The 25,057-nt window shown below is 41.0% G+C and overlaps 1 protein-coding gene across 2 annotated transcripts in view; it reads left to right on the top strand.

Moving 5' to 3' along the window:
* Positions 1–7,075: 7,075 nt before the first annotated feature.
* EIF3M (eukaryotic translation initiation factor 3 subunit M) overlaps positions 7,076–25,057 on the top strand; it is a 28,691-nt gene continuing 10,709 nt past the window's right edge. Inside the window, exons 1-8 of one of the 2 annotated variants that reach the window (XM_050955128.1) lie at positions 7,076–7,188; positions 9,940–10,072; positions 12,586–12,724; positions 13,670–13,793; positions 14,391–14,485; positions 17,125–17,173; positions 19,820–19,902; positions 21,593–21,676. In XM_050955128.1, the coding sequence (XP_050811085.1) occupies positions 7,147–7,188; positions 9,940–10,072; positions 12,586–12,724; positions 13,670–13,793; positions 14,391–14,485; positions 17,125–17,173; positions 19,820–19,902; positions 21,593–21,676 (749 nt within the window). In that variant the 5' untranslated portion in view covers positions 7,076–7,146. The remainder of the gene's footprint in view (positions 7,189–9,939; positions 10,073–12,585; positions 12,725–13,669; positions 13,794–14,390; positions 14,486–17,124; positions 17,174–19,819; positions 19,903–21,592; positions 21,677–25,057) is intronic. The other variant, XM_050955129.1, reaches the window with a different exon arrangement.

The following is a 25,057-nucleotide window of genomic DNA, read 5'->3' as shown; positions in this document are numbered from 1 at the left end:
GATGGTGCCAAATGTGGACAAAAGCACAGGGACTTCTGGGATGCAAAGCAATGCCTCACAGGGCATTGGGACAGGACCCAGGATGCCCCGTGACCCCTCCACCTTCCCACAACTCTTAGCAGCAGAAGAGGAAGAGGTGCTCTGTGGGATAGCTGCCCAAAATGCACCGCTCCAAATACCGCTGCAAGCGCCGCAAGAGTGAACATGCTATTGAGCAGGCAGCTGACAGTGTGAGCACACAACAGTGGTTTCCCTTCAGCGCTCTCTGAGTAGCATTGTAACTGCTAGCGCTGTAACTCTGCCAGTGTAGACATACCCTTAGTACCTTTCCCAAACCTGAACAAGAGTTCTGTGTAAGATCGAAAGATTGTCTTTCTCACCAACAGAAGTTGGTCCAATAATGACCTCACCCACCTTGTCTCTCTAATAAGTTGCAGATTCAGTTACCTAAAACAGAGTCTCATATATAGAGATGTTACATTTTTTAGTGATAACTAAAGCACATTCTTTTACTTAACCTCGCTAAGATCAGTAACTTTAAAAAAACCACATAAATTTTAAATTAAAAAAACACTTCCTGAGATTTCAAATACCAACAGAGTCCCCTAACACCTTACTCCTTCTGGGAAAAATAAAGTAAGCACCACGCAATATACTGTGTATGAGTATTTCACAGAAGATGACCTCACTTAAAACTGCATGGTCAATAGTTATTTTATTGTTTTATATATTTAATAACGTACAGTGAGCCTGCATCTGGGTTCATCACCACAGCAAAGAGCAGAAATTAAAGATCCCATGACAAATCAGGTTTGCATTAGTATTTTTAGCCAATATGTCCCTTCTTCCACCCATACCTGGGCAGCATGCAGTGCACTGGTTGTCCAGTGCTATCTCTCCAGTGGTGGCTGCTTTTTTCAGTGGTGCTGGATAAAAGACATTTGTGAAGTGCTTTGGAATGAAAACAGTAGCGCCAAGATTTTCAAAGCGCTAACCATCCCTCCTCTAAAAAATTTTAAAATCCTTTTAGTTTCTCAAGTTGGGCACTCAAAAGATGGAGACATCCAAAATCATTAGTCACTTGAAATATTTAATCTATTTAAATACAAAATATGATTTTTTAAAATGACAACATAAACCAGATAATATTAAAATATGCTATTTAGGAAAGTAGTTTTTAGTAAAGATATCTCAGTATACATTTAAATTGGGGTTGACCATTTCAAAAGGCACTGCTAAAATCAGTAATATAATAAAATGGGATTAGGGGGACAGTGAGCTATAGGTAGAAGCACAGTTCATAGTACCATAAACTTGCAGATCTCCAAAGCAATCCAGGGGCATTAATTATTATTATTTAATATTTACATAAAGCTAGTGCACAAAGGGCCTGATCAGCATCAGGGCTTCATTGGGCTCAGGAAGGTGTAAGCAGACACAATCCTTGCCCCAAAGAGCTCACAAGATGAGAGTCTGGTTAGTGTGTGGTTGAGAGAGCTCTAGGAAGAAAAGACTAGATAACAATCTTTATGATTTAGTAAAAACTGTTTATGTTCTTTAAAACATTTCTAAAATAGTTTATCTGTAAAATATGTGGAATATACAACAATAAAGGATAGTGTGGCAAGACACAGTATAAAGATTTCAACGGTATGAGCTTGAAAATGATATTTTCCTGTATATGCACACATTTCACAAAGTACTTTAGAAATATTTCACGGTTTCTGAAAATTGTTATAGGTTGGGACATAGTGATCTGTTGAGAACATGTTCAGGGCAAGTCCATGGTATCTGTGGTTACTGTGATCCAATTATCCAAAACTCCTGATAGGGGCATGATGGCATTTCAGCCAGTATTCCAGCACACAGACTAGAGCAATGGTTGCAGACCTCTGCCCTGCAAGCCCACAGTATTCCCACAGACTGGAGTTGTAGATTGCATTCCCCTCAGCTCGCACAGAATTCCCCATGCAAAGATAAATTAATCAGGTTTCCTGCAGGGGAGGCGGAGTGCTGGTTTATAAAGTGAAGTTGAAGACAAGAAGTTGTGTTTTAATGTGAATTGCGAAATTTTCATAAAAGGGAATTTCCAGAATTACAAAAATAACATTTGCCCTTGTTAAAGCACAGTACTTGCAGTGGCTTCATTTAGTCAATGTATCTCAATCATTCATTGTAGACTACTACTTTTTCCTAACTACTGCATAACATATCAACACAAGGATTAAGATTTTTTTTCTCCTAAACTCAAAAACATTCAATTAATATTCAAGGAGTCATTGTTTCTAAAAGCTTTTTAAAATTAATTGTTAAAATTAATCCATCATGCATATGAATCCATTAACCTTTAATGCTATTTTAATTAGTGCTCTTCTCCACTTTAAGGATGAAGTTTTGTTTGTAACTTCGAGGCTAAATATTCATGAACACCATATGCTCTTTTTGCTCAACAAACAGCATTATCACCTCAGGAAGGCACTCCTGGTGCTATGATGAGTAAAACAATATATATTTTTTTCATACAGAACATTGTTTAAACTTTTGAAGCATGAAACAAATCCAGTCATTATGGACTGCACTGCACTTAAAAACCATCAGAATTAAGAATTTACCAAGCATTAAATCAGCAAGATGATTCACACTTTCAAGTGTAAACAATACAATCCGTAGGGTTGCCGTACCAACCTCAAAATGCCCATTAAAAAGTATCGTAATCACTTCAGCTCCCTTTTCCTGGTACTGAACAATTTCATTACTGGTTTTTTTTTCGCACAGAAATGTCTGTTTTGAATTAGTCTATGACTTACAGAGTATGAAAAAGTTCTTTATTATTTCCTAAAGCTACTATTCCCAAGCAATAATAAGCCAGGACATCCTTCCTACAAAAGGTATTTGCTATTAAACATAAGACACTGGAAACATTTTAACCTAGTTATCAATCTTGGGGCCTTATGGAGGCTACTTATCATAGCACCAGAAGTACTTTCATACTGGTGCTTTGTTCCCTTCTGTCCCCTTGGCAGCATAGCTGCTGCTCAGGTCTCTCCTGTGGATGCTTCCCTCAGATCCTTTCCTCTTACATTTTGGAGGGTTCCACAGCATGCAGATGTGGTGGGGAAAATGAGGAGGAGAGCAATTGTCCCACAGCCCTGCCTTCTCACACCTTTCAGGGCTTTGGGGTGGGGAGTTGGTCAATGGAGGGGAAATAATGCCCCAGAAGCAGCATCTCTTCCTTTCATGGCCAATCCTGCCTAACTCTGCTGGACTCTTGCCCACTATGTAGGCAGAGAACATACTGGAACTTTAGGCATACTGTAACTTTTCTAACGTTGGTTATAATTCCCAGTGCAATGAAGGCAAGGAAGTGGCTTACAGTAGAGTGCTACTAATCTAGTGGAGGATTTTCAAAAGAGACTAAGTAATTTAGGAGCGCAAGACTTTCAGTGGGACTTTAGTCTTAAATCATGTAGGCATTTTTGACACTCTGACCCCTAGTAAACATGAATTATGAAATAATTATTAAAAGTAATAGGAGAAGGAAAGGAAAACTAGGTTTGGTTGTTTTGCTTCCCCCTCCCCTATTTTTTGGCATTTTTTTTAACCTTGCAAATATGAGAACTATCAAGCCTGGTCTCCCTGGTATACTGGAGGTCTCCCTTGAACGATGGAAACATATGGATTGGGAATTTTCTCAGCCCTTTGCTAAAGGGACATATGTTGAATACTTAACAAGAGAGCTTTACCTGCCCTTAATAGGAATTTGAGTGATAAAGATTAAAACAAAAACAAACTAAAACTAAAACTTTAATATTTCAATTAAAAATCCCATCCCTTCTCAGTTAATCAAGTTATTTCCAAAGTACCTGTAATGTCATAAATCTACTAGTTCTCTAGCTGTTCATAGAGTTTTCCAAGAAAAACAGAAGAGGTACACCTTTAATTTGTAATGTAAAACATAGACGAAAAAAACTTTTCTGGGAAAAAATGTAAAAAGAAAAATCTTTCAGACTTTTTTATACATAAAAATGGGAACAATATTAACAGTTATAAAATGCATATATGCATATCTGTATATAGATATATATCATCTTAATATCTCAAAGTACTTTACAGAGTTAGCTAAATAATATCTTCATTTTACAGATGGGAAACTGAGGCACAAACAGATCAAGTGACTTACAAAAGGTCACACAGGAAAGTCAGTAGCAAGGCTAGGATTAGAACTCAAGACATCTGACTTTCAGTACTGAGTTCTAATTGCATTGCCTCACTATTTATTCTTCTGAGGTATTCCTATCATTTTCTTACCATATAATGAGAATCATCTGACACGGAAAAAATACAGCAACTAATTTCTGGCAAGAAAAAGTTAATTTTTGAACTAGCTTTTAATATAATGAATTAATAGAATCAAAACCTTTATACTGAATATTCCAATATTTAAAAAATGTCCAAAGTCTGAGATCAGATCTGGATCAAAATCTGAATTTTGCTAATCTTCCCCATCTTTATAATGGGATGAACCAAACTCTGAGCGTTTTCAGTCCATTTCTGGATCTGACTTTTGCACCTTCAGCTCAGCTATAGATTAAATGAATAATTAAAATATACACATTCTTCTGAGTGTTAGCAAGTATTTTATATAAGATATTCTAAATAGGTTCTCAGAAGTGCAATTAGCAACATGACTAACATCGGTCAGATACAGGGTGACCAGACAGCAAATGCGAAAAATCAGGACAGGGTGTGGGGGGTAATAGGAGCCTATACAAGAAAAAGACCCCAAAATCAGGACTGTTCCTATAAAATTGGGACATCTGGTCACCCTAGTCAGATACCATTTGTTTTCTCATCCTTTCCCAAGTACAAGAATTGTATGTGCAGTGAAGTGTTTTGTTTTGGTAGAGTTTTTTGTTGTTGCTTTTGTTTTGAATATAATGTTGCCTAGTCATGTAGCTATTCAGTAGTGCCTACCAACAACCAACCAAATAAAAAAAACTAAATTGATAGCAATAACAAAGAAGAGAAGCACAAGAGGCTTATCAAGAGCTACAATGAAATCCTGGCCCACTGAAGACAATGGGAGTTTTGTCATTGACTTTCTAGCCAGGATTTTACCCCTAGGAAGGATTAAATTTCAGCAACTTACCGTACAGTTGGATTTCTTGTTTGGCATGACAAGTATCATGAGATCATCCTTCAGCTCTGTAGATAGTATCCCTCCTGAATCAGTTTTGCACCTATAAGCAGAAGAGTATTGTTTTATTAGTTACAAAACATTAAAATGAATTCTAAAATTAAAGGAGTTAAAAGATACATATACTTGAATATGATCAGTACAAAAATGGCAGCTATAATGGTGGCAAAAAGACAAGCAAGAAAAGAACAAAGGTTCAAAAGAGCAGAGGGCCAAGAACAGAAGATTATGGCCTCTATAGAATAGTAGTCTTGTAAAAGATAGATAAAGAGCACTTAGGTAGGATTAGAATGATAGCAGGAGGAAATCAGAGACACTGGAATAGGTATACACTTTAGCACAGATCCTCAAAGGTATTTAGGTGCCTAACTCCTACTGATTTCCTACATAAGTTTGAGGATCTGGGTCTCTAATCTTGTTTAACCAAGATTGGTTAATAGGAATAGTGTACACAGACAGCACTGAGCTCTTTAACCTTCCCACCTAGAAATGGCCAGAGGGAAGAAGTTGGGAAAAAAGAAGAAAAATTGTAAATGTCTGTATGACTACAATTGGAAGCATATAGGGCATGGATATTAGTGAAATATTCATACAGCAAATGCACAAAGCCCATTTACTGAGAGAGCTGTGATAGTTGTCAGCGTAACAGGACCAGCAAAAGTGGATTTTGTAAAGCAGTAATGGTCCATCCCAGCAGTCTGTAATTTTATAGTGACTGGTTATGACCCTCTCAGAAATCTGTACCACATTATCAGGCATCTTGAACCCTTAAATTATGTTGCAGATGATCCTGAAACTGTGTCATGCTACTGATTGTGAATTCTTTAAATACATTTTAATTTAAATAAACCAACTTGAAAACTGAATACCTCCTAAATTTGGGGTCTGTAATTTGGCAAGACTGAAGGAGTGCTTTCCCACTTCATATTTTACCAAAAGACCACCTTTTGGGGCCTATTTGAAGTCTCAGAAGGGTGGGCATAAATCCACCAAAATGAAAGGCCCACCACCTCATAAGAGAGAGAAGCCACTGAGCTGTCATTGGCTCTCAGCTAGGCGGACCCGACATTTCGGTAACACAAGAAATCAACTAATTACTTGGGATTACAAATCTGAGAATAGGGACAGGTGTCATGACTCATAAATATAAAATGAGGGAACTGGATGGTGTCTGTGAAGGTACAATGCCCACTGTTCTGCAAAGGAGTCAGTGGATGCCCTGCAGAGGAACCAGCCCCAGATTCATGAATGAGCCAAGGAATGGAGGAAGGCGCCACAATCTCTTCACTGAACAGCCTTCTGCTCCACTGATTATTGCCTGCTTGGCTAGTGTCAGGAGGAAGCAGTCTGGTGCCTTTGTGGGGCTACAGATGGGAAGCGCTTAGAGTAGAGGTACAAAGTGTGCTTAGAAGTAGAGCAAGAACCACCACAGGCATTAGCCTTTAAGGCGGATTATACTTTCTTGCAGGTGGATAAGAGGATGTCTTTGGCTTCGGGGAAGGGTAGTTTGGTGATGGGCTTTGAGTGAGATGCACGCATGCCGTCCTGCCACCTCCCTGTATCGAAAGAGCATCAGGCCCCAAAGGCTGTGCGATGCACACAACGCCTCATGCTGTTTATAGTCTCCTCTTGCCTTTGCAGCCGCTAAGGTTCAAGTCTTCTCCGCTGTCCCGCTGGCTAGAACGGTTAAGGGACACGGAGACTCTCACGAGACTCCAGGAGCCGGGGCTTTACAAAGAACCGCAGAGCCGGGCACTACCGCACCACGTACACCCGGGGCTGGAGTTCGGCCGCTCACTGGCTGCTGTCCGTCAAGACCCACAGGGGGCGGGGCAGAGCGGCCAGTAGCCCGGAAGCGGACTCTGCGCTGTCCCGGAAGTGACGCACCACCATCTTTCCGGTGCGGGCGGCGTGCTCTCTCCGGGCCCGCGAGGGGAGCCGTCGCGGCCATGAGCGTCCCGGCCTTTATCGATATCACCGAGGAGGATCAGGTTAGGGGCCCGGGGAAGCCGCGCTGGGTGTCCGCGATTTGGGCGATGCATCCGCCCCCTCTCCGTGCCGGCTCCGGCCCGCAGCGCGTGTCCGGCTGCTTCCCAACGTCCCGGGGCGCCGCAGGCGGCAGCGCCGGTCGGGCTCGTGCGGCGGGACCGGCCTCCCGGACCCAAACCCCGCAGTGCCGGTTGTCGGGTGGGGGCAGCGAGCTCGAGGCGCGCCCGGCTGTTAACGGCCTGGGGGGACTCTCAGGAAGCTGCTGAAACTCCCGCCCGGCCCTGTCGCTTGTGCTGCGGACACCCCCGGTCCCGTGCGTGTGTTGGGGGCTGGGCTGCTGTCGGGCCTGTCCTGGAACCGAGGTGGGGTTGGAAAGTGTTAACTGATCTTCATGCCGGTGTCCCCTTCGTCGGCTGGTCCGTTCCAGAGCGAGAGAAGGCGAGTGAGGTAACATCTCTTATTGAACTAGCTTCTGTTGGTCGGAAAGACAAGGCCTGAGGAAGAGCTCTGCGTGGCTCGAGAGCTTGCCTTTCGCCAACTGCAGCTGGACCAGTAAAAGATATTGCTTCACCCACCTTGTCTCTAATATCCTGGGACCAACAGGGCTACAACAACGCTGCAGATGTGGTCAGTTTCAGTCCATCCCAGAGTGGCCCTAACCCTAATAACTAGAAGTTGTAACTGGACCTCAGTGCACTGAGCTTGAGGTATGGTGGATTTTTCATACAAAGCCTTTCTAAAGTCAGAATTAATAAAATACCAGCGCTATATAACTCTTTATCCCAGATGATTCTGGAGCACTTTGTTGTCCGTATCATTTCACCTGTTACTGAAATCGGTTTTAAGCTCAAGCAAGGCAATTTTTTAATGGTGCTCAGCAATATGAAACTCTTGATGGCACTAAGTGTGTGTGTGTGTGTGTGTGTATATATACATATAGAGAGAGAGAATTGAAAGATCATTTTTATATCGTTTCACTGATATTTAATTTACAAATATTATAGGGTTTTACATTCTTTGGTAAAGACTAAACAATATTTGCAAGACAGAAAAAAATTTCCTGAGACTAGAAAACAAATAAGTGAAGCACTGATGAACAATGGATTCATGACAGGTTTCAGAGTAGCAGCGGTGTTAGTCTGTATCTGCAAAAAGAACAGGAGTACTTGTGGCACCTTAGAGACTAACAATTTTATTTCAGCATAAGCTTTCATGGGCTACAGCTCCTTCGGATGCATAGAATGTGTTCCATGAAAGCTCATGCTGAAATACATTTGTTAGTCTCTAATGTGCCACAAGTACTCTTGTTCTTTTAATGGATTAATGGGCCATTACACAAAGTAAAGCTATTTCCCCATGCTTATTCTCCCCCAGTTCCTTACATCTCCTTGTCAATTGCTGGAAATGGGTCATTTTCATTACCACTACAAACAGTTCTGTTTCTCTTCTGCTGATAATAGCTCACCTTAACTGATCACTCTACTTATAGTGGCAGGTTTCAGAGTAGCAGCCGTGTAGCCCACCAAAGCTTATGCTCAAATAAATTTGTTAGTCTCTAAGGTGCCACAACTACTCCTGTTTTTTTGCGGATACAGACTAATATGGTAGCTACTCTGAAAACTGATAAACATGTTACATACCATTTTCTTTAAATGAATATTGGAATATATTAACCTTGTGCTTGTTGGAGCTCTGTAGACTATGGGAATAGGAAATTGCAAAAGTTCCATTAAAATGCTTGGGAACTCCGTAAGGCCCTTTAAAATAAACTTTGCTCAAAGTTAGAATAAGTTAGAACACTAAATTTAATGAATTGCATATGTCTTTGATTAGTTCAAATATTATTTCATCCAATATTGTCTCTTAATCCCCTCCTCCCAAATCCCATGCCTCTAACATCTTTTATTTCTCCCTCCTTCCTTCATTCCTCCCCTAGAGTCCTACTTTGAGGAGAAAAAAATAAAGTTAATTCACATATCTGACATTACGTACATCTTTTATTCTTTCAACCTTCTTTGTATTAAAATTGCCATCATGGTATGGGTTAGCTCATATCTTTGAGCTGTTGCTTCAGTCTGTCTGTGGACGCCAGCACCTGCTCACTTTCTGAAGGCTTTTTAAAACTTTTTTAAGTTCTGCAAAATAAATAAACATTGAAAATACTCCCAGACCCCAGAGACAAGAAATTTGTGGCGTGAATGTCTACGTGCACTACTGTCTAGTAACAGCTCTTCAGATATTCAATCCAAAACCTCTTTAATATAATGTGGGGTTCTGAAATGTACTTTCCAGTTATTTTCTTAAGAAATCCCATGTTTATTTAATTGATCCTTGACATAAAGATTTTTTTAAAAGCATTTATCTTTGTATTGGACTAGCACCTAAAGGTCTCAATCAGATCAGAGCCCCATGGTGCTAGTTGCTTCAAAGAGCTTAATACTCAGTCATTTAGAAAAGTATTGGATTATAAAGTTAAGGTATAGGCCTTGTCACCAGGGAAGAGGTGTGTTCTCAGCTTGTTAGCTAATTTGAGGTAAAATCCTAGAGAAGGCAAGGTATTTGTAGTTTCACACAAGACTATGAGGGAACCACCTAACTCATGTGAAAAGTACAAACTGTCTTGCTTTTTACTAGGATTTTACCTTGTTAGCTAATTTGAGTTAAAAGCACACCTTTTCATTCAAGTGAAGATAGCCAATAAGCTGTTGCTAGTAGTATGTACATTTGTATTAGTTTCTTTATTTCTTTAAAAGGCTGCAGAACTTCGAGCTTATCTGAAATCTAAAGGAGCCGAGATCTCTGAAGAGAACTCTGAAGGTGGACTTCACATTGACTTGGCTCAGATTATTGAAGTCTGTGATGTATGTCTAAAGGAGGATGATAAAGGTTTGTGTCTTTAAAAGTCTTGGTATGGATATTCTTGATTAGCATATTCAGGAACTTTATGATTAAGCTTGTGAATCACCTTGAGTTACAAAGAGCACTTGTATGGCAGAGAGACCAAGAGTGAGAGTACTACTCATAGGAAGCTCATTATGCATTAAGGAGGATTTTCAGAAGTGTTCAGCCTCGCTCCCATTTGAAGTCAGTGGTAAAGTGCCTGTTGAATTAAATAGGAGCTAGGTCAGTGCTGGGGGTTCTTGAAAATCCCACCCTAAATTTTTAAATGGACCAGCCTATACAAGAGTATTAATTTTTGTCAGTGATAGAAGAATCCCAGCTGGGAACTTCGAAACTGCTGTGTACTGAGGTTATTCACCTACCCTGTCCTTGGCTGGTGTAAATTCACAAATAGATGTAGAGGCCATGTAAGGCAGTGTTTAGTCTTGGCGGCATACGGTGTAGTGGTCTGTGGGAGTTAAGCCATTCGTTCCCTCCTCTCTTTGAATCTGCATAATGCAGACACAAAAGAAGACAAAATAAATCATTTGCACAGACACCCTCTCAGATAACTGTTGGCAAGGTTTGGAGACCTGTTCCACGGCCTTCACTACATAAAGACTCATATATGAACAGGCTGTATTCAGTAGAAGTGTCAATATCATTATAGTACAACAGGCTCTTGTTAACCCACAATAGGGCATAATTTCCCACAGTGGTGAAGAAACGTGTTTCCTTCAGTGTAGTAGTTTAAACAAGGCAAAATGTGCCTGTATTCTGTCCTGTCTCTTGATGACATGCAGTTCCTTTTGTAGAAATGAGAAATACAGTTTGGACTGTGGGTGATTAATCATGTACAACACCAATTTCCATAAAAAAAAATAATGGTGAAATAAGACTTGTTGCTGATTAAAAGCAAGGAGCCCCATTCAAGTAAGCAGTAGCATAACTTTAAGAAGAAAGAAGAACTAAATCAGTTAACTCTGGCCTAGAAATTTAACATTGTCTTCTGAGACCTATTGACAGGATGCAGTACTAATTGCAGTAAATATTAAGTGTACTATGGCAGCCTTAACTGAGTTTCTGTGCATCCTATATTCTTAATGATTCTTTGTATATGGCTATATCTTTTAGGTGTGACAAAATAGATAGCTGCTGTGACTGTCTTATTTGAAAGGTTGAGGATTCATTTAGGGATGAATATTTATAAATATTGATCATTTAGCATCTTGCAGCAGACAAATGCATGTAAAATATATGGACAGGCCCCATAATTCTATAGCCAGAATGACCACACTTTTTTAAAATGAAGTAGCCTTATTTGGAGAAGATTATATTCATAATAGTCTGCCATGCTTGTCATTGGGGAAGCTAATAATTTTTTTACATTGCTTTTGGGGTGTACAGTTAATCCCAGAAGTTATACAGTGGGAATGCTAATCTCCATTTTGGCATTCTAGTCAGTCTGGTGAATTGGAATATTACAGTGATCTTTTTATTGAACATCAGTGTATCTGAGATTAAAACTAGTTTGTGCAAGGACTGGGCGAACCAGGGGATTTGCTATTCCAGTGTAGATAGTGTTGGAGAGTTGTTGCAAACTGTTGGCTGCTCAGTGACCAAGTTGCTCTTGGGTCTGTGTTGTCATGAGGTGTCCATAGCACAGACTGCAACTAAAGCTGGCATTAATTGGCAACCTTGTTGGCAGTCTCAATGAGAATTATATTCTTTGTAGGTTCTTGTACAGCTCTTATCACTGTATTATTTGAGTGCCTTCCAGTTGTGCATTAAGCAATGTAATGAACGTTTGTGAAATGTAGTTAATTTTCTCCCCAGGAGGGGAGTGTGTCTATGTGTGGGCAGAGGATTGTTTGCAGTTTAGTGTTTTGGTACATTTTTTTAAATATGTATAGACATGTCTGCTCTAACAAACATACAGTGACAAGTCAAAGTGCACCTTGCACTTGCAGAGGAAATGAGCTTTATTGATGGTCCTTCGTTTCTGTGGGAGTTTGTTCTACGGTCTGGGACTGACTCCTGAAAAAGCTTTGTCTCTGGCAGATCAGCTTTACCCTTGTGATAAAGTACCATTGTTTCTGAGGTACAGGGTTGTTGATCACAGTCCTCATTCTGAAATTTTAGGCAATCTTTTAGATGTGCTGAACCCAAGCCATTGAGTGTTTGAAGATAGGGATGGAGACCTTGAAATTTACATTGGCTTCCCATAAAATATTGAGATTGATGTCATAGAGAACAAATTCTCTTTCCACCTTAGAAGTGGAAAATAAATAGGGTTGAGATACGCTGGCAGGGAATTGCAGGTTAAACTGAGCTGCAGTCACACACATTCTATTGTCCAGTTTAATAACTGATTTTGTAAAAAGCCTTTGAGACTGGAATTGCCCTTTTCCAGTATGTCTTGCTGAGACAAAATAAGCATTTGTGGCAGGAGTATTTCTAGCACTGCTGAACTAATTGTTGCCTGCATTGTTAAGTTGATGCATGTTTTGTTTGTGTAGATGTTGAAAGTGTAATGAACAGTGTAGTATCTCTGCTTCTTATCCTGGAACCTGACAAACAAGAAGCTTTGATTGAAAGCCTGTGTGAGAAGTTGGTAAAATTTCGGGAAGGTGAGCGTCCATCTCTGAGGCTGCAGCTGTAAGTATCCCTTAGGGATCAGGGGGACTAAAATATTTTATAAAATATCCTTCTTTTCAGGAGGAGGGATAGTCATGTGTATATGTTTTGGTTTGTTTTTGAGTACAGGCCTGGGAATTGAAAACTGGCTTCTGTTGAAACTTTGTGCATGTGTGACCTTTGCATTTTTATAACCTTTTTGCCTCTTTTCCCCTTCTGTACAAATGGGGATACCTACCTACCTACCTACCTCACTGGGTTATTCTGAGGCTGAATTTATTAATGTTTTTAGAGAGCTTTGAGATCCTCTGATGCAAGGTGCTATAAAACAGTAAGCCATTATCATCTCTGTCCTAGTACTGAGATGATGGTGGTTAGAGCCCTGTGTGAATACAAAATTTACATCCGTGACTATCTGCGGAGCTGCAGGGCTATAGCCACAACGAGCGAGAGCGGCAGGCTCACTGGCAGTTATCCTTGGTCTCACCAGTATGCGCAAGCAACTTGCACATTCCTGGACCGCTGCATAGAAGGGACTCCTGTCCGAGAGCATGCAAGCTGCTTGCACACACTATTGCAACCAGGGACAGCTGCTTGTGAGCCTTGTGCCTGGCTCAGTGGATGGAGGTGGGGACAGCCCAGTCTCTCTGGAGGAGCTGCCCAAGCTTGGTGCTGGCTTCTACAAGTGGTGGCCCAACATACTGCTGCTTTTGCTGCTGCAGTTCCTGACCCAGTCACTGGCCACGGCCCCGCTGGTCTCACCCGTTGTTGCTAGAGCCCTGCATCTCCACGGATATCTGCTTTATATCCACAGATATACATTTTGTATCCACACAGGGCTCTAATGGTGGTTAGACAGTTTTTATATGCTAGTACACGTCAGTGGACAGACACATTGATGTCTGTGCACATTCATCTCAATTGCCCAACCTGCTAGGGTTAATTGATTTGTTCTTTGTGGTTTAGGCTGAGCAATCTCTTCCATGGTATGGATAAGAATACTCCTGTGAGATATACAGTCTACTGCAGCCTTATTAAAGTGGCCTCAGCATGTGGTGCCATTCAGTACATTCCAACTGAACTAGATCAGGTAATTGATGTGGTGTCACTGTGCACGTCTGTTGTTAAAGGGTAGTCAGGGTTAATACATAGTGGCTATCACTATTAAAAATTGTCAAAGTCAATTGGAATAAAAAGCAGATTTTTAATTGTGAGGTTTTTGACCTTTTAAAAGTTTTTGACCCTACAATTGAAGTCAAACTCCTCTTCACAACAAACTAGAAAGTAAACCTCTCTCCTTGATGTTAAACACATCAGATCTGTCTGAGCTTTGTTTGAATATGCAGGGTGTGGAAAAAGTGCTGTAACCAGTTTTGGGACACTAGTTTGATGTCCCTCACTATGGAGGCCAAGATCTGTACACCCACTCTCCTCCTTTAGGAAGAGGGTGCGAGGTACTGATTTGGGGCCCTCCAGTGATGCACTTTCCTGATTTTGGACTGTGGAGTGAATACCCGGAAGAGCCAGACAGGGATCTCTGGGAAAGATCCTTTCCATCATTCTTTTTCCTCTTCAGGAGAGCTTGGTTCATGTTTAAGTGGGCAGTGTTTGTAGTTCTAACGTTAACAGTCAGATTACTCTTCAGAAAACGTTAGCAGCACTGCTTTTTTAATTGTTTTTTATGTAGGTTCGAAAGTGGATTTCTGACTGGAATCTCAGCACAGAGAAAAAACATACTCTTCTGAGACTGCTATATGATGCACTGGTGGACTGCAAGAAGAGGTATGTTGAGTTAAATAAGAGACTAGAGAATTTCGATAGTTTTAAATTAGTATATAGTGTGAGATTTGGGGGGAAATAGTTTTTCATTACACTATTCTTTACTGTCAATCTTTTAAATCTCAAATACCTCTGGACATACTTTTATTACTACTTAGACTAATATTTAAGAGCTTTTTTAATTTTAAGTTAAACCATTTTCTCTTAGAACAGAGGGGGGCAAACTACAGCCCGCAGGCCACATCCGGCCCGCAGGACTGTTCCCTCTGGCCCCCGAGCTCCTTCCAGGGAGCAGGGTCAGGACAGGCTTGCGGAGGAGCCAGCCCAACTCCCCGATAGCAAGGTGAATGGGGCAGAGGCTAGCCCTTGGCCCCTCCCCTTCTGGTCCCCTCCCTCCTTGCCTCCCTTGCAGTCACAGTTTCCCCCAGCACCTGGGCAGCGTGGCTGCAGCTCCAGCCAGGTGGCACGGCTATAGCACCACTAGACCTGGTGCTCCAGGGTGGCATGGCAGGGAGCAGGGGGAGTTCTGGGAGGGAGGGAGGCAAGGAGCAGGGAGGGTTGGATAGGGGATTGGTCAGGGGTGGGGAGCAGGGGAGGTTGGATGGGGTGGAGATCCCGGAGGTGGTCGGGGGTGGGGAGCAGGGGAGGTTGGATAGGATGTGGGGATCCTGGGGGTGGTCGGAGAGCAGAAGTGTTTGGATAGGATGCGGGAGTCCCGGGCGTGGGGAGCAGGGAAGGTTGGATAGGATGCGGGGATCCTGGGGGTGGTCAGAAGCAGAGAGCAGGGGTGTTTGGATAGGATGCGTGAGTCCCAGGGGGTGGGGAGCAAGGGGGGTTGGATGGCGGTGGAGGTTCTGGGGGCTGGATGGCGCATAGGGGCGAGACCACGCCTCCCCCAGCCTTCCCTATCTGTCCCTCCATACAGTTTCTGTACCCGATGTGACTCTAGGGCCAAAAAGTTTTCCTACCCCATCTTAGAAGATACTAAAGTTAATAGTGGGTTGATTGAAAGCTATAGACTTAGAAAAGTAAAACTTTTGCTTTCTATCTAGAAATGATAGCGCATGCCAAGTTTATTATTTAATTGAGCTTTGATGTTTTAAATCCGTATAGTGCCATCTCTATTGTTCAGTTGGGGTGTGTGTGTGGGGTGTCTATTAATCAAAGTTATCACAATCAGCGTGCTGTTATAAACATTACCTTTGAGACAAAGCTTTGCACTAGACAGGGACTTTAATGTTAATATAATACCTGCTGAATTGTTTTAAAATCTCATGGGGGACCACAATAGGAATCTTTGATCTAATGAACTAGGCTGACCAAAGTAATTTGACATCTTATGTAATTCTGTACAGTCTACCTGCAAATTAATTTTAGTGTTAATAAATTGACAGCAGCTCGTTTGCACACATCAGCATAACTCTTTACATTTACTGATAAGAAAGGATAAACAAGAGGCACAAACCTTGCCTTCACAAAAGTAAACTTTTTTCATTCAGATTTAAATAAGGAATTGTTACAAAACAGTTTCAGGATTTTTGGTATGGTTTTAACACTCCTCACTTCCTTTATGTAGATGGACAGCCCTCTTTATCTTTGTGGACAAGCAGGCATCTTATTTTAATATGCTTATTATCACAGCCCCTCAGGATATTATAAAAACAACAAGGAGTCCAGTGTCACCTTAAAGACAACAGATTTATTTGGGCATAAGCTTTCGTGGGTAAAAAACCTCACTTCTTCAGATCACCGGACTCCTTGTTGTTTTTGTGGATACAGACTAACATGGCTACCCTCTGATATTTGACACCATGTCAGAATATTATGCACACACTTTTGGTATCTTTTTCCTTCACTTAATTAAAAAGGATTTGAGGTTATTAAAATAGTTGAAATTAAAGGTTTGAGGTTTTGGTCAGGTTTTTGGAAGGGCAGCATGGTTGTTGTGGTGGGTTTTGCTACTTGCTTACTGCAAGAAGAGGGGAAAAAAACTGTATTTAAATGAATCGTTGAGAGGAATGGTTTTCAGTTTGTATAAACTGCTAGATTTCACATATGGCAAACAAGGATCAACTACTCATGGGTTCCACTGGTCATGGATGTTGGGAAACGGCTGTGTTGGCTCTCACTCAGGCAATCCTGCCCTAAATTGGGGTAAGGCTCCCAAGATGGCTAAGCTGGTATCAGGGATGATTTACAATGACACTGTGGTGTAAAATTGGCTTCACTGTAGCCAAGGATCTGAGCTGTAACCTTCATTCAACTTCTTACTCATTCAGCCATTTTCACTAGAATACTTTTGCACAGATGAGACTTTATAGCAGCTCTCAGGCCAAAATAATAATTACACATTCTTTGATAGGTTTACCAAAAACCTTGTATTTAATGAAGTGTATATGCTTTATGTTTGAAAAGTACTAAGTTAACATATATTTCTAGTCTGTAAAAACGTCTTATTCCACTAATTGAATTATAGAGCCCTATATTTTTCTAAAGCAAAACAATAATTAGCTTACTGCAAACATTACAAATGTTGTTGTTAAAAATAAGCCAAGATAAAAAAGATCATCCATTTAAGTCATCTAATTAAAAGAAAAGCTATTTGCAGTTGAACTAGCTTGCTTTTCCATTATCGTTTTCAAATTCCACTTGGAGATCTTTGAAGAGGAAGTTAACAAATTGGCTTCAATTGTATCTTTTAAACAGTTAACCGTTTTCTAACTTGGCTAGTTATCAAATCTGTATATGAATTAATTTTTCTTTAAATTGTCTTGTTTTTGGTAATGTATTCCGCTTTATTACCAAAATTGTAAAAAATATCTGCACTATAGAGTTAAGTATTAAAAATATCTTTCACAAACTCCTACGTGTATGGTACTGCCATCTGGGTCAGTGCAGACTTTGCAATTAATAGGGCAATTTTTCAGAGCACCTTACTCTTCTTAGGGGAAGGAAAATAAGGGGTGACCTTTGACCTAGATCATTCTCCTGGATCAATGGGCAGGCACGATCTGCAATACTCTGGGAAACTCAAAGCAGCATTCCAGCCTTAGCATTCTGGAATGTTGCTAGACCTAGCAGTATGAAAAGATAAATGGGAATGGAAAAATTAAGTGATAAAGACATACGTCAATTACTTTGTCTGCTTATAAACAAAGGACATGGAGAAATAATTATTTAGGAGAACTAAAGTTTTTGACTTTCTGTTTTCTCACCAGCTGTTGTAAGATGGATTGATATGTATAGCTAATGGCTCTTCCGTAGTGCATGACCATAGAATGTACAGTTCCAATAACTTCTGAAGGCTACTTTAAATACAGATGTTAAACATACACACTTCCATCCCACAGTAATAAGGGAGAATTTACTTTATGGAAACCTCTCCTGCTACTTTCTGGTGGAAGTTTCCTATTCTAATGTTCAAGAATCATTGGGAGTCCTTGAGTAAGAAAATAATATTAATTTTTCCACAATGAACTGAGGAAAATTGGAAGATGGCAGGAGTTGCCTTATTTCTGAGATCTTTATTGGTAGCTGAATTTGGTTGGGGAGATGTTTTTTCCCTCCCTGTTCTTTGTGCCTCTTCCTGCAGAGATTGTCCAATAGATCTTTGTGCCTTAGCTGCTGCCGCACGTAGCACTTTCCCAGCTGTAGCAGAGTGAAACTGCTAGGCATAGCAGACTCTCTTCTCTTCCAGTCTGCTGGTGCTCCCAAGGAAGTACTCAGCACTGATCTTGCAAGATCATTAGTTATATCCTTCCACTGAGATTTTAAAATGTAGAGGGACTCATGATTTCCAAATCTTGTTTAAACCCCCCGTATACTCTGTTCCCCTTCTCACCTCTCTATTATACCTGGTTTCAGCTACCTCCTTCCCATTGACTTTTTGTCTAATCATACATCTAGATTGGCCAGTGCAACTGAAAGTATTTGCCTGGGTTGTCTTGCTAGAAGAATATTAAATAAACAAGTATGCATAACACAGGAGATATACAGCGTAGTAGAGAGCTGCCACGTTCAGCACCCAAATGTTGTATGTAGCCTAGCCACGTTCAGCACCCAAAATTGAACTGAATTAAACAAGGCAGAATTGTCTGCTATACTTGTTCTAAGGAAATGTAAAAGACTGGAGGGGAGGGGAGTTTAATTTCTTGACATTCTTAATTTGACATTTTCTGGAAGTACAAGTGAAAACTCCTTTGTTTTCTAAAAAGTGAGCAGCAAATATTTTCTCTAAAATGAGCTAAATGCCCTATAGCAAGGGTAAGAGCAAGGCTCTATTGCTACGCAGCAAGCTTGTCCTAAATTCTGCAGCAGATCAGATCAATTCAAAATAGTTTAATGTTAAATATGAAAATATTACAACCAGAACAGTGTTTTTCGTGAGTTTTCATTTTAGTTTAGTTTCTAATGTTTTCACTTTCGAAGTGCTGCAGCATTGAAATTAAATTCAGTGGAGAAACTGGAAATCTTGGCAGATGGGTGGAAAATGTCATTGCTTTTGGCAGCTGGGAAGTTGTAGGAGGCAGTTTGAGATAAAAACACTAGCTGGATGTGTCTACTAAAATGATCAGCAATAGTTAACATTGTTGACATTTGAGTCCTTGTCTTTGCTGCTAACATAGGTGCATGTATAGGGCAGACCTCAGCAAGTTTGTCCTATGTTAAAACTAAAGTTTCTAGTCTTCAGTGTGTAACTCAGGATCTCCCATGTGGTTTAGTAAAAACGTACGTTTTTTAGCAGTGAAGGCAAGGCCTACATTTTAATAACTAGGTTTTGGAGGTAGCAGCTTTCTGAAATGCATGGGGCAGTTCATGCCTGTCAGCCATTATTTTGAGGTAACTGTCTACACACAGTAAACCTCATCTTAAATTGGTTCATTGTGTGTGTCTTCACTAGAGGTTTATGCTGTGCACTGTGTTGATGTACCTTTGCCAGTGCAAAAATCTCTGATGTAGACACTGTCTTAGGGCTAGGCTACATACAAACAGGTACTATATTGTCTGTAACAACTTAAACTACTTGTCTTCCAAAATAATCGTTCACACACAGACGGGCATGAAAATGCTTATGTCAGCTTTTAAGTCATACCTTTTATTATTTTGGTGCGAGTTTATGTGTAGGCTAGCCCTTATGCAGACAGCACTTCATCAGTTGATTTTCCAAAGGTGAACCAACCGTATTCACAACCATAAAGGGTTAGAATCTTAATTTTTTTAAAAATTAAGCTTTGATCATGGAACAAAATTTTGCAGCAATAGCAGTTCTATGACAGATTCCGCTGCATACACAACACCTTGGCAAAAGAGATGTTTTCCCATTTGCTCGATCTCCAGATTGAATCAGCTATCTCTTGCTTCCCATCGTGCCAGAAAAAGTCTCTTCTTATAGAGGCTCTGATAAGTGGCAGCTTTGCAAGGTGTCTTCTTGAATATTATTTTCCTTAATAATAACATAATGCAAAAAAGAACAGTGCTATAAAAATATAAAAACACCTCTCACTTGAGCCCCCTATGGGCTAGCCATATGTGGGTGGTTGCGATTCATCACTTGGTTTCTGCCCTTTGTGACTTGTTCAGAGTTCATGGTTAAATGTAGCTAGTTAAATGCTGACTATACTGCTAAAGCTTGCAGTCTGAGGCTTTCTATTCATAAAACTCTACTTGTTTCATTTAAGAACAAATTTGCAGATAGTCTAATGGATCACAGAAGGAAATCCACAGTGCCTGGAATTGCTATAAAGGAAATGTTCAGATTTTCATGTTACAAAAATACTCTGACACTCTGAAGGTTAGAATAATCAATTTGAGCTTCTTACTAACAGGCAAAATAGAGCTGATAGTGAAGGGAGCCCTGGTGTTATGTGTAGAGGAGGGGAGGGGAGAAGGAATCTTTTTCATGAATGTATTAGACACTTTTCAGAAAAGTGCATGAATTAGTATCCTTCTGGCTGAGATTTGATTCCAAATGTAGATTAGCCCCTTTGAAAGCAAATAGTAAGATAGTTCCAGGAGAGACTTGTTAGCCATTTCATGTTAAATTCTTACTGGTAATGTTGTCCAGGTCTCAGTGACTCATTCAGAAAGTTTGTGTCATTAAAGAAAAGGTCAAACTTTCTGTCCATGTGGAAAACCGCTAGTCTCTTATTTTGTAGTTATACCTTCTGAAAGGTGACTATAGAAATGGTATTATGTTGGTCTTGCAGTTGGTGGCTTCACTACAGCTAGCAGTGATGAAATCATTCGCATATACATCAATCACTCGTGTGTTTACTACTCTGTCATCTAATTAGGAACTGGTCTGCACTAGCATTTCCATTGTTGGTAGCACTGGTAGGCTATTGTAAAAAACCCACATAAAAAAACCCTCACCAAAACCTTCAGTGTAGACAAGACCACAGCTTTCCATATCAAGTTTTACTCCATTTACTTGTACAGATTTTTTTCTAAAGGTAAGCCTGGCAAACCAAAGCTGAGTTTTCTGACTTTCACATCATGACCAATAATAAAAATTCTGCAATTAGAACTTAATTGTGTGAATGTGAGTGAGAGAACAATCTGGCTCGCTCTCAGCTTTATTCGCTTTGCTAGGTTTACAGGAGCAAAATGTAGTAAAAACTTAATTTTGACACTAACATCAGTAGATGTCATTCTGAATGCTCACAGAACAGATCTGTTAAGTAAGAAGGTGCTGCTTTTACATAGTCACTTTTCTGACCATAAATGATCTTTAAACATGCCATCTTGCATTTTGAAGTAAACTGTGCAGTACTACTTATTCTGCAGTGATTAGATCCAGATGTGTGTAAGAAGAGTATTCTAGTGAATCACATAAAGCGGTTCCCAGCTAAGAAAGCTTTCCATAACTAGCAGGTAATTTATCAATTTAAGAGAATGAAATGAAGGGTGAAGATAAACATTTTGTAAAACCACAATTGAATGAATACATTTAGCTAATTTGTCCTCTTCACTGCAATTAAAATTGATCATTCACATCCTTTCAAATATAACTATAACTTCATAATGGAGTTATTTAAATATTTGAGACGCTTGTAATTATTTTTCAGCACTCCTGAGGTGACGCTTTTTTTTTCTCTCTTCCCCCCATAGTGACTCTGCAGCCAAAGTAATGGTGGAACTGTTGGGAAGTTACACAGAAGATAATGCTTCCCAGGCTAGAGTTGATGCTCACAGGTAATATGAAACTCTTGGATTTCCTTGAAGGTGACTTGTAATGCAGTAATTGTATGGTTGTGTGCTGAGTGCCCCAAATAATGAGAGCATTGAACAGTCAGTTGCACAACTGACTTTTAAATGCCAAAGCTTTGCTAAACCCCACAAACCATGTTCAGCTGATTCCTCTGTGAGTCTTCCTACCTTTCAATCTTATGTTGGTCTCAAAACACACAGGATTGTGCTGGCCTGTTGCTAGAGGGTTAGAGGTCAGGAAGTACTTGTGGGCAGCAGAGGGAAGGTTTTACGAAGGTTACTGTATATGAAATACGCTTTAAAATTACCTACTTTTTATAAAAGGCCATTTTTCTGAGCCTTCACCACTCCCAAGAGCGTATGCTGGGAGGTCTCATGGAGTACAAGACATCATTCCATGGCTTTGGATAACACGGAAAGAAGGTTATAAAGGTTATATTCAAAACATTGTGAAAAATGTCATCCTTGCTATTGAGTTCATTCAGTGCTGTGTCTTACTTTTACGAGATACTTTTTAAGTAGTACCTAAGTAAATTACCATACATTGACTCTTATGCAATAAATTGAGGAAATTAATTTTTTGCAGTGGATGCTGTAGTTCAGTTTTGTTTAAATGGATTGAACCCTAACATCTTCTGGAGAGTGTGAGCAAATAGGTCACCATTTTCTGTGAGTACCCACAGATTTAAACAGTTTAGACACACATACATCAAAAATTTTTGTTAGCTTTTATGTATGTGATAACATTATTATGTTTGGGGAATGTAGCACTCTCTCAGATCTACTCAATAAAGTTATTTAAATTCAGAATATTAACAGGAGCAACTACATGGATTGCCACGCTATGGTTCACTAGAAAATCCTTCAACTAGAACAGGGCGGGCAAACTTTCTGCCCCGAGGGCCACATCAGGTTTCAGAAATTGTATGGAGGGACAGTTAGCAGAGGCTGTGGCTCCCCAAGTGAGTAGGCATGGCCTGGCCCCTGCTCCCTATCTGACTTCCTCTGCTTCTCGCCCCTGACAGCCCCCCAGGACTCCTGCACCATCCAACGCCGCCTGTTCCCTGACTGCCCCTGGACCCCCCAACCCCTAACTTTCCCCTGCCCCTCACTGCCCCATCCAACACCACCTCTCCTTCCTGACTGCCCCCCTTTCCCTCCCCGGGACCCCTGCTCCATCCAATCACCCCTTCTCCCTGTCCCCGACTGCCCCCGGAACCCCCACCCCTGACTGCCTCCTGTCACCCCATCCAACCCCTCCTTCCTGACTGCCCCCCTGAGACCTCTGCCCCATCCAACCACCCCTTCTCCCTGACTGCCCCCATTCAACCCCCCTGTTCCCCTGCCCTCTGACCACCCGACCCCTATCCATACCCCTGTCCACCAACTCGAACTCCCCTGCCCTCTATCCAACCCCCCTCCCCTGCTCTCTGCCCCCTTACTGTGCTGCCTGGAGCACCGGTGGGTAGTGGCGCGGCTGCACCATGACAAGCAGCCGCACCGCCTGGCTGGAGCCCGCCACACAGCATAGAGCACTGAGTCAGGCCGGGCTCCGCAGCTGCAGTGCCCCAGGAGCTCGCCACCCAGAGCATTGTGCTGGTGACGCAGTGAGCTGTGGCTGCGAGGGAGGGAGAACAGCAGGGGAGCAGCCAGGGGCTAGCTTCCTAGCTCAGGGGCAGGGGAGAACGGTCCCGCGGGCAAGGGAGAATGGTACTGTGGGCTGAATGTGGCCCCTGGGCTGTAGTTTGCCCACCTCTGACCTAGAATGTGGTTAAAGGAGATAGGTAACTGATCACAGCTCACAATCCTGAAACCAATACGAGTAATATTTTGTACTGGCCAATAAGCTATTTCTAGCACATGAACAAACAAATGCAGATAAGATTACGTGTATATATGGATAGATGTTAGCCTTAGGTTTTTTGTATGTAATATATATGTGTGAAAAGAGTGTAAATGCTGCAAAGTCAAACTCCCCATAGATAGCAAATGCTAGAATTAAGGTTGACCTGGCAATTTAGTAATCTTACCTAGTATTGCATAAGAAGCTTGTGGCAGATGCAGACAGAGGCGACAGCTCTCCAGGGCTTCAGTCCAGTGCCTTAAACATAAGCACGCCTCTTTTCTCTTGCAGCTATCTGCTTCATTCTGTGCACAGGATGCTGTAGAACAAACAGCATGTGATCATGTAATTAAAGACTTATTTCAGAGTAGCAGCTGTGCTCGTCTATATCAGCAAAAAGAACAGGAGTACTCTAAGGTGTCACAAGTCCTCCTGTTGTTTTTAAAGTCTTACTGTAGCACATGTGAGAGGGCTGAATTAAGCTTTTAACAAACAACTTTGATTTTGGCAATTCTAGCTCTTGAGTGCCTGACTTTTTTCAACTTTAATGTTTTTCTAAAGTAGCATTTTATGTAATTTTCCCTGGTCTTAAAAAGCAAACTTCTTTTAAAAAAAGGTACATCATCTGTTACCTTATTTGTAAAATGAGTGAATGTTGCCCGACTGCTCCTAAGTTAGAGATGTGAGGCCTTGCTCAGCAATAATGGCTGCAAAGTGCACAGAATTAATAACTACCAGTGGGATAACCAGAACTAACTTGTGGTCTCCTCCTGGTTTCCAGCCCAACCCATCTTGGTCTCTGCCTTCCAGAATGCTCAGTGGGGAGGCTAGCAGCGTGCTCAGTTTAGTTAGCATGTTTGGAGATTTTAGCACTATCTAACAAGCTGTACTGAGCATGTGCAAATTGTGATTTTTTTTTTTTCAGTGTCTTTTAATTCTGTCAGTTCTATTAGTTTTCACAGGAAGAGTAGAAATGCACCTCCCTGACCCTAAGATTCTCCTCTGCCATGTTTCAAGTTCTTGTTCCAAAGCATGGAAATACTAGAGCTTATCAACAAAACAGTTGGGTTGGGGGAATAACGTTGTCAAAACTGTCTAATTTTCTTAGTCTTGTTCTCTAAAATGGCTGAACAGTTTTCACTGAAATAGGGGGGCAGGGCAGGGATTCAGTCTGAGGAAGAGGCCTGGTATGGGGATTTTCAGCAAAAATGATTAAAGTTTGGCAAAATTAGAGCATCTGAAAATAAGTTTTCATAATGGAGAGTGTTATGCAATCTTAACTGTAGTCATTGATACCAGATCTGCTTGTTTTACTGAATTAACATTTGCATACTTACTAGCACCAAATACCCATATCTATGTACAAAAACCATACCCTAAGTCTTGCAGACCAAACTATCGTACTAACTCCTCTCTTGGTTTTCACACCTCAACTGCTAGAACAGGGCCTCATCCTCCCTGATTGAACTGACCTCGTTATCTCTAGCCTTCTTGCTAGCATATATATATCTGCCCCTGGATAT

This window comes from Gopherus flavomarginatus, chromosome 5, assembly GCF_025201925.1.
Source record: "Gopherus flavomarginatus isolate rGopFla2 chromosome 5, rGopFla2.mat.asm, whole genome shotgun sequence".
NCBI lineage: Eukaryota > Metazoa > Chordata > Testudines > Testudinidae > Gopherus > Gopherus flavomarginatus.
The sequence above is the reverse complement of the archived record's forward strand: the minus strand, read 5'-3'. Positions and strand labels throughout refer to the sequence as shown.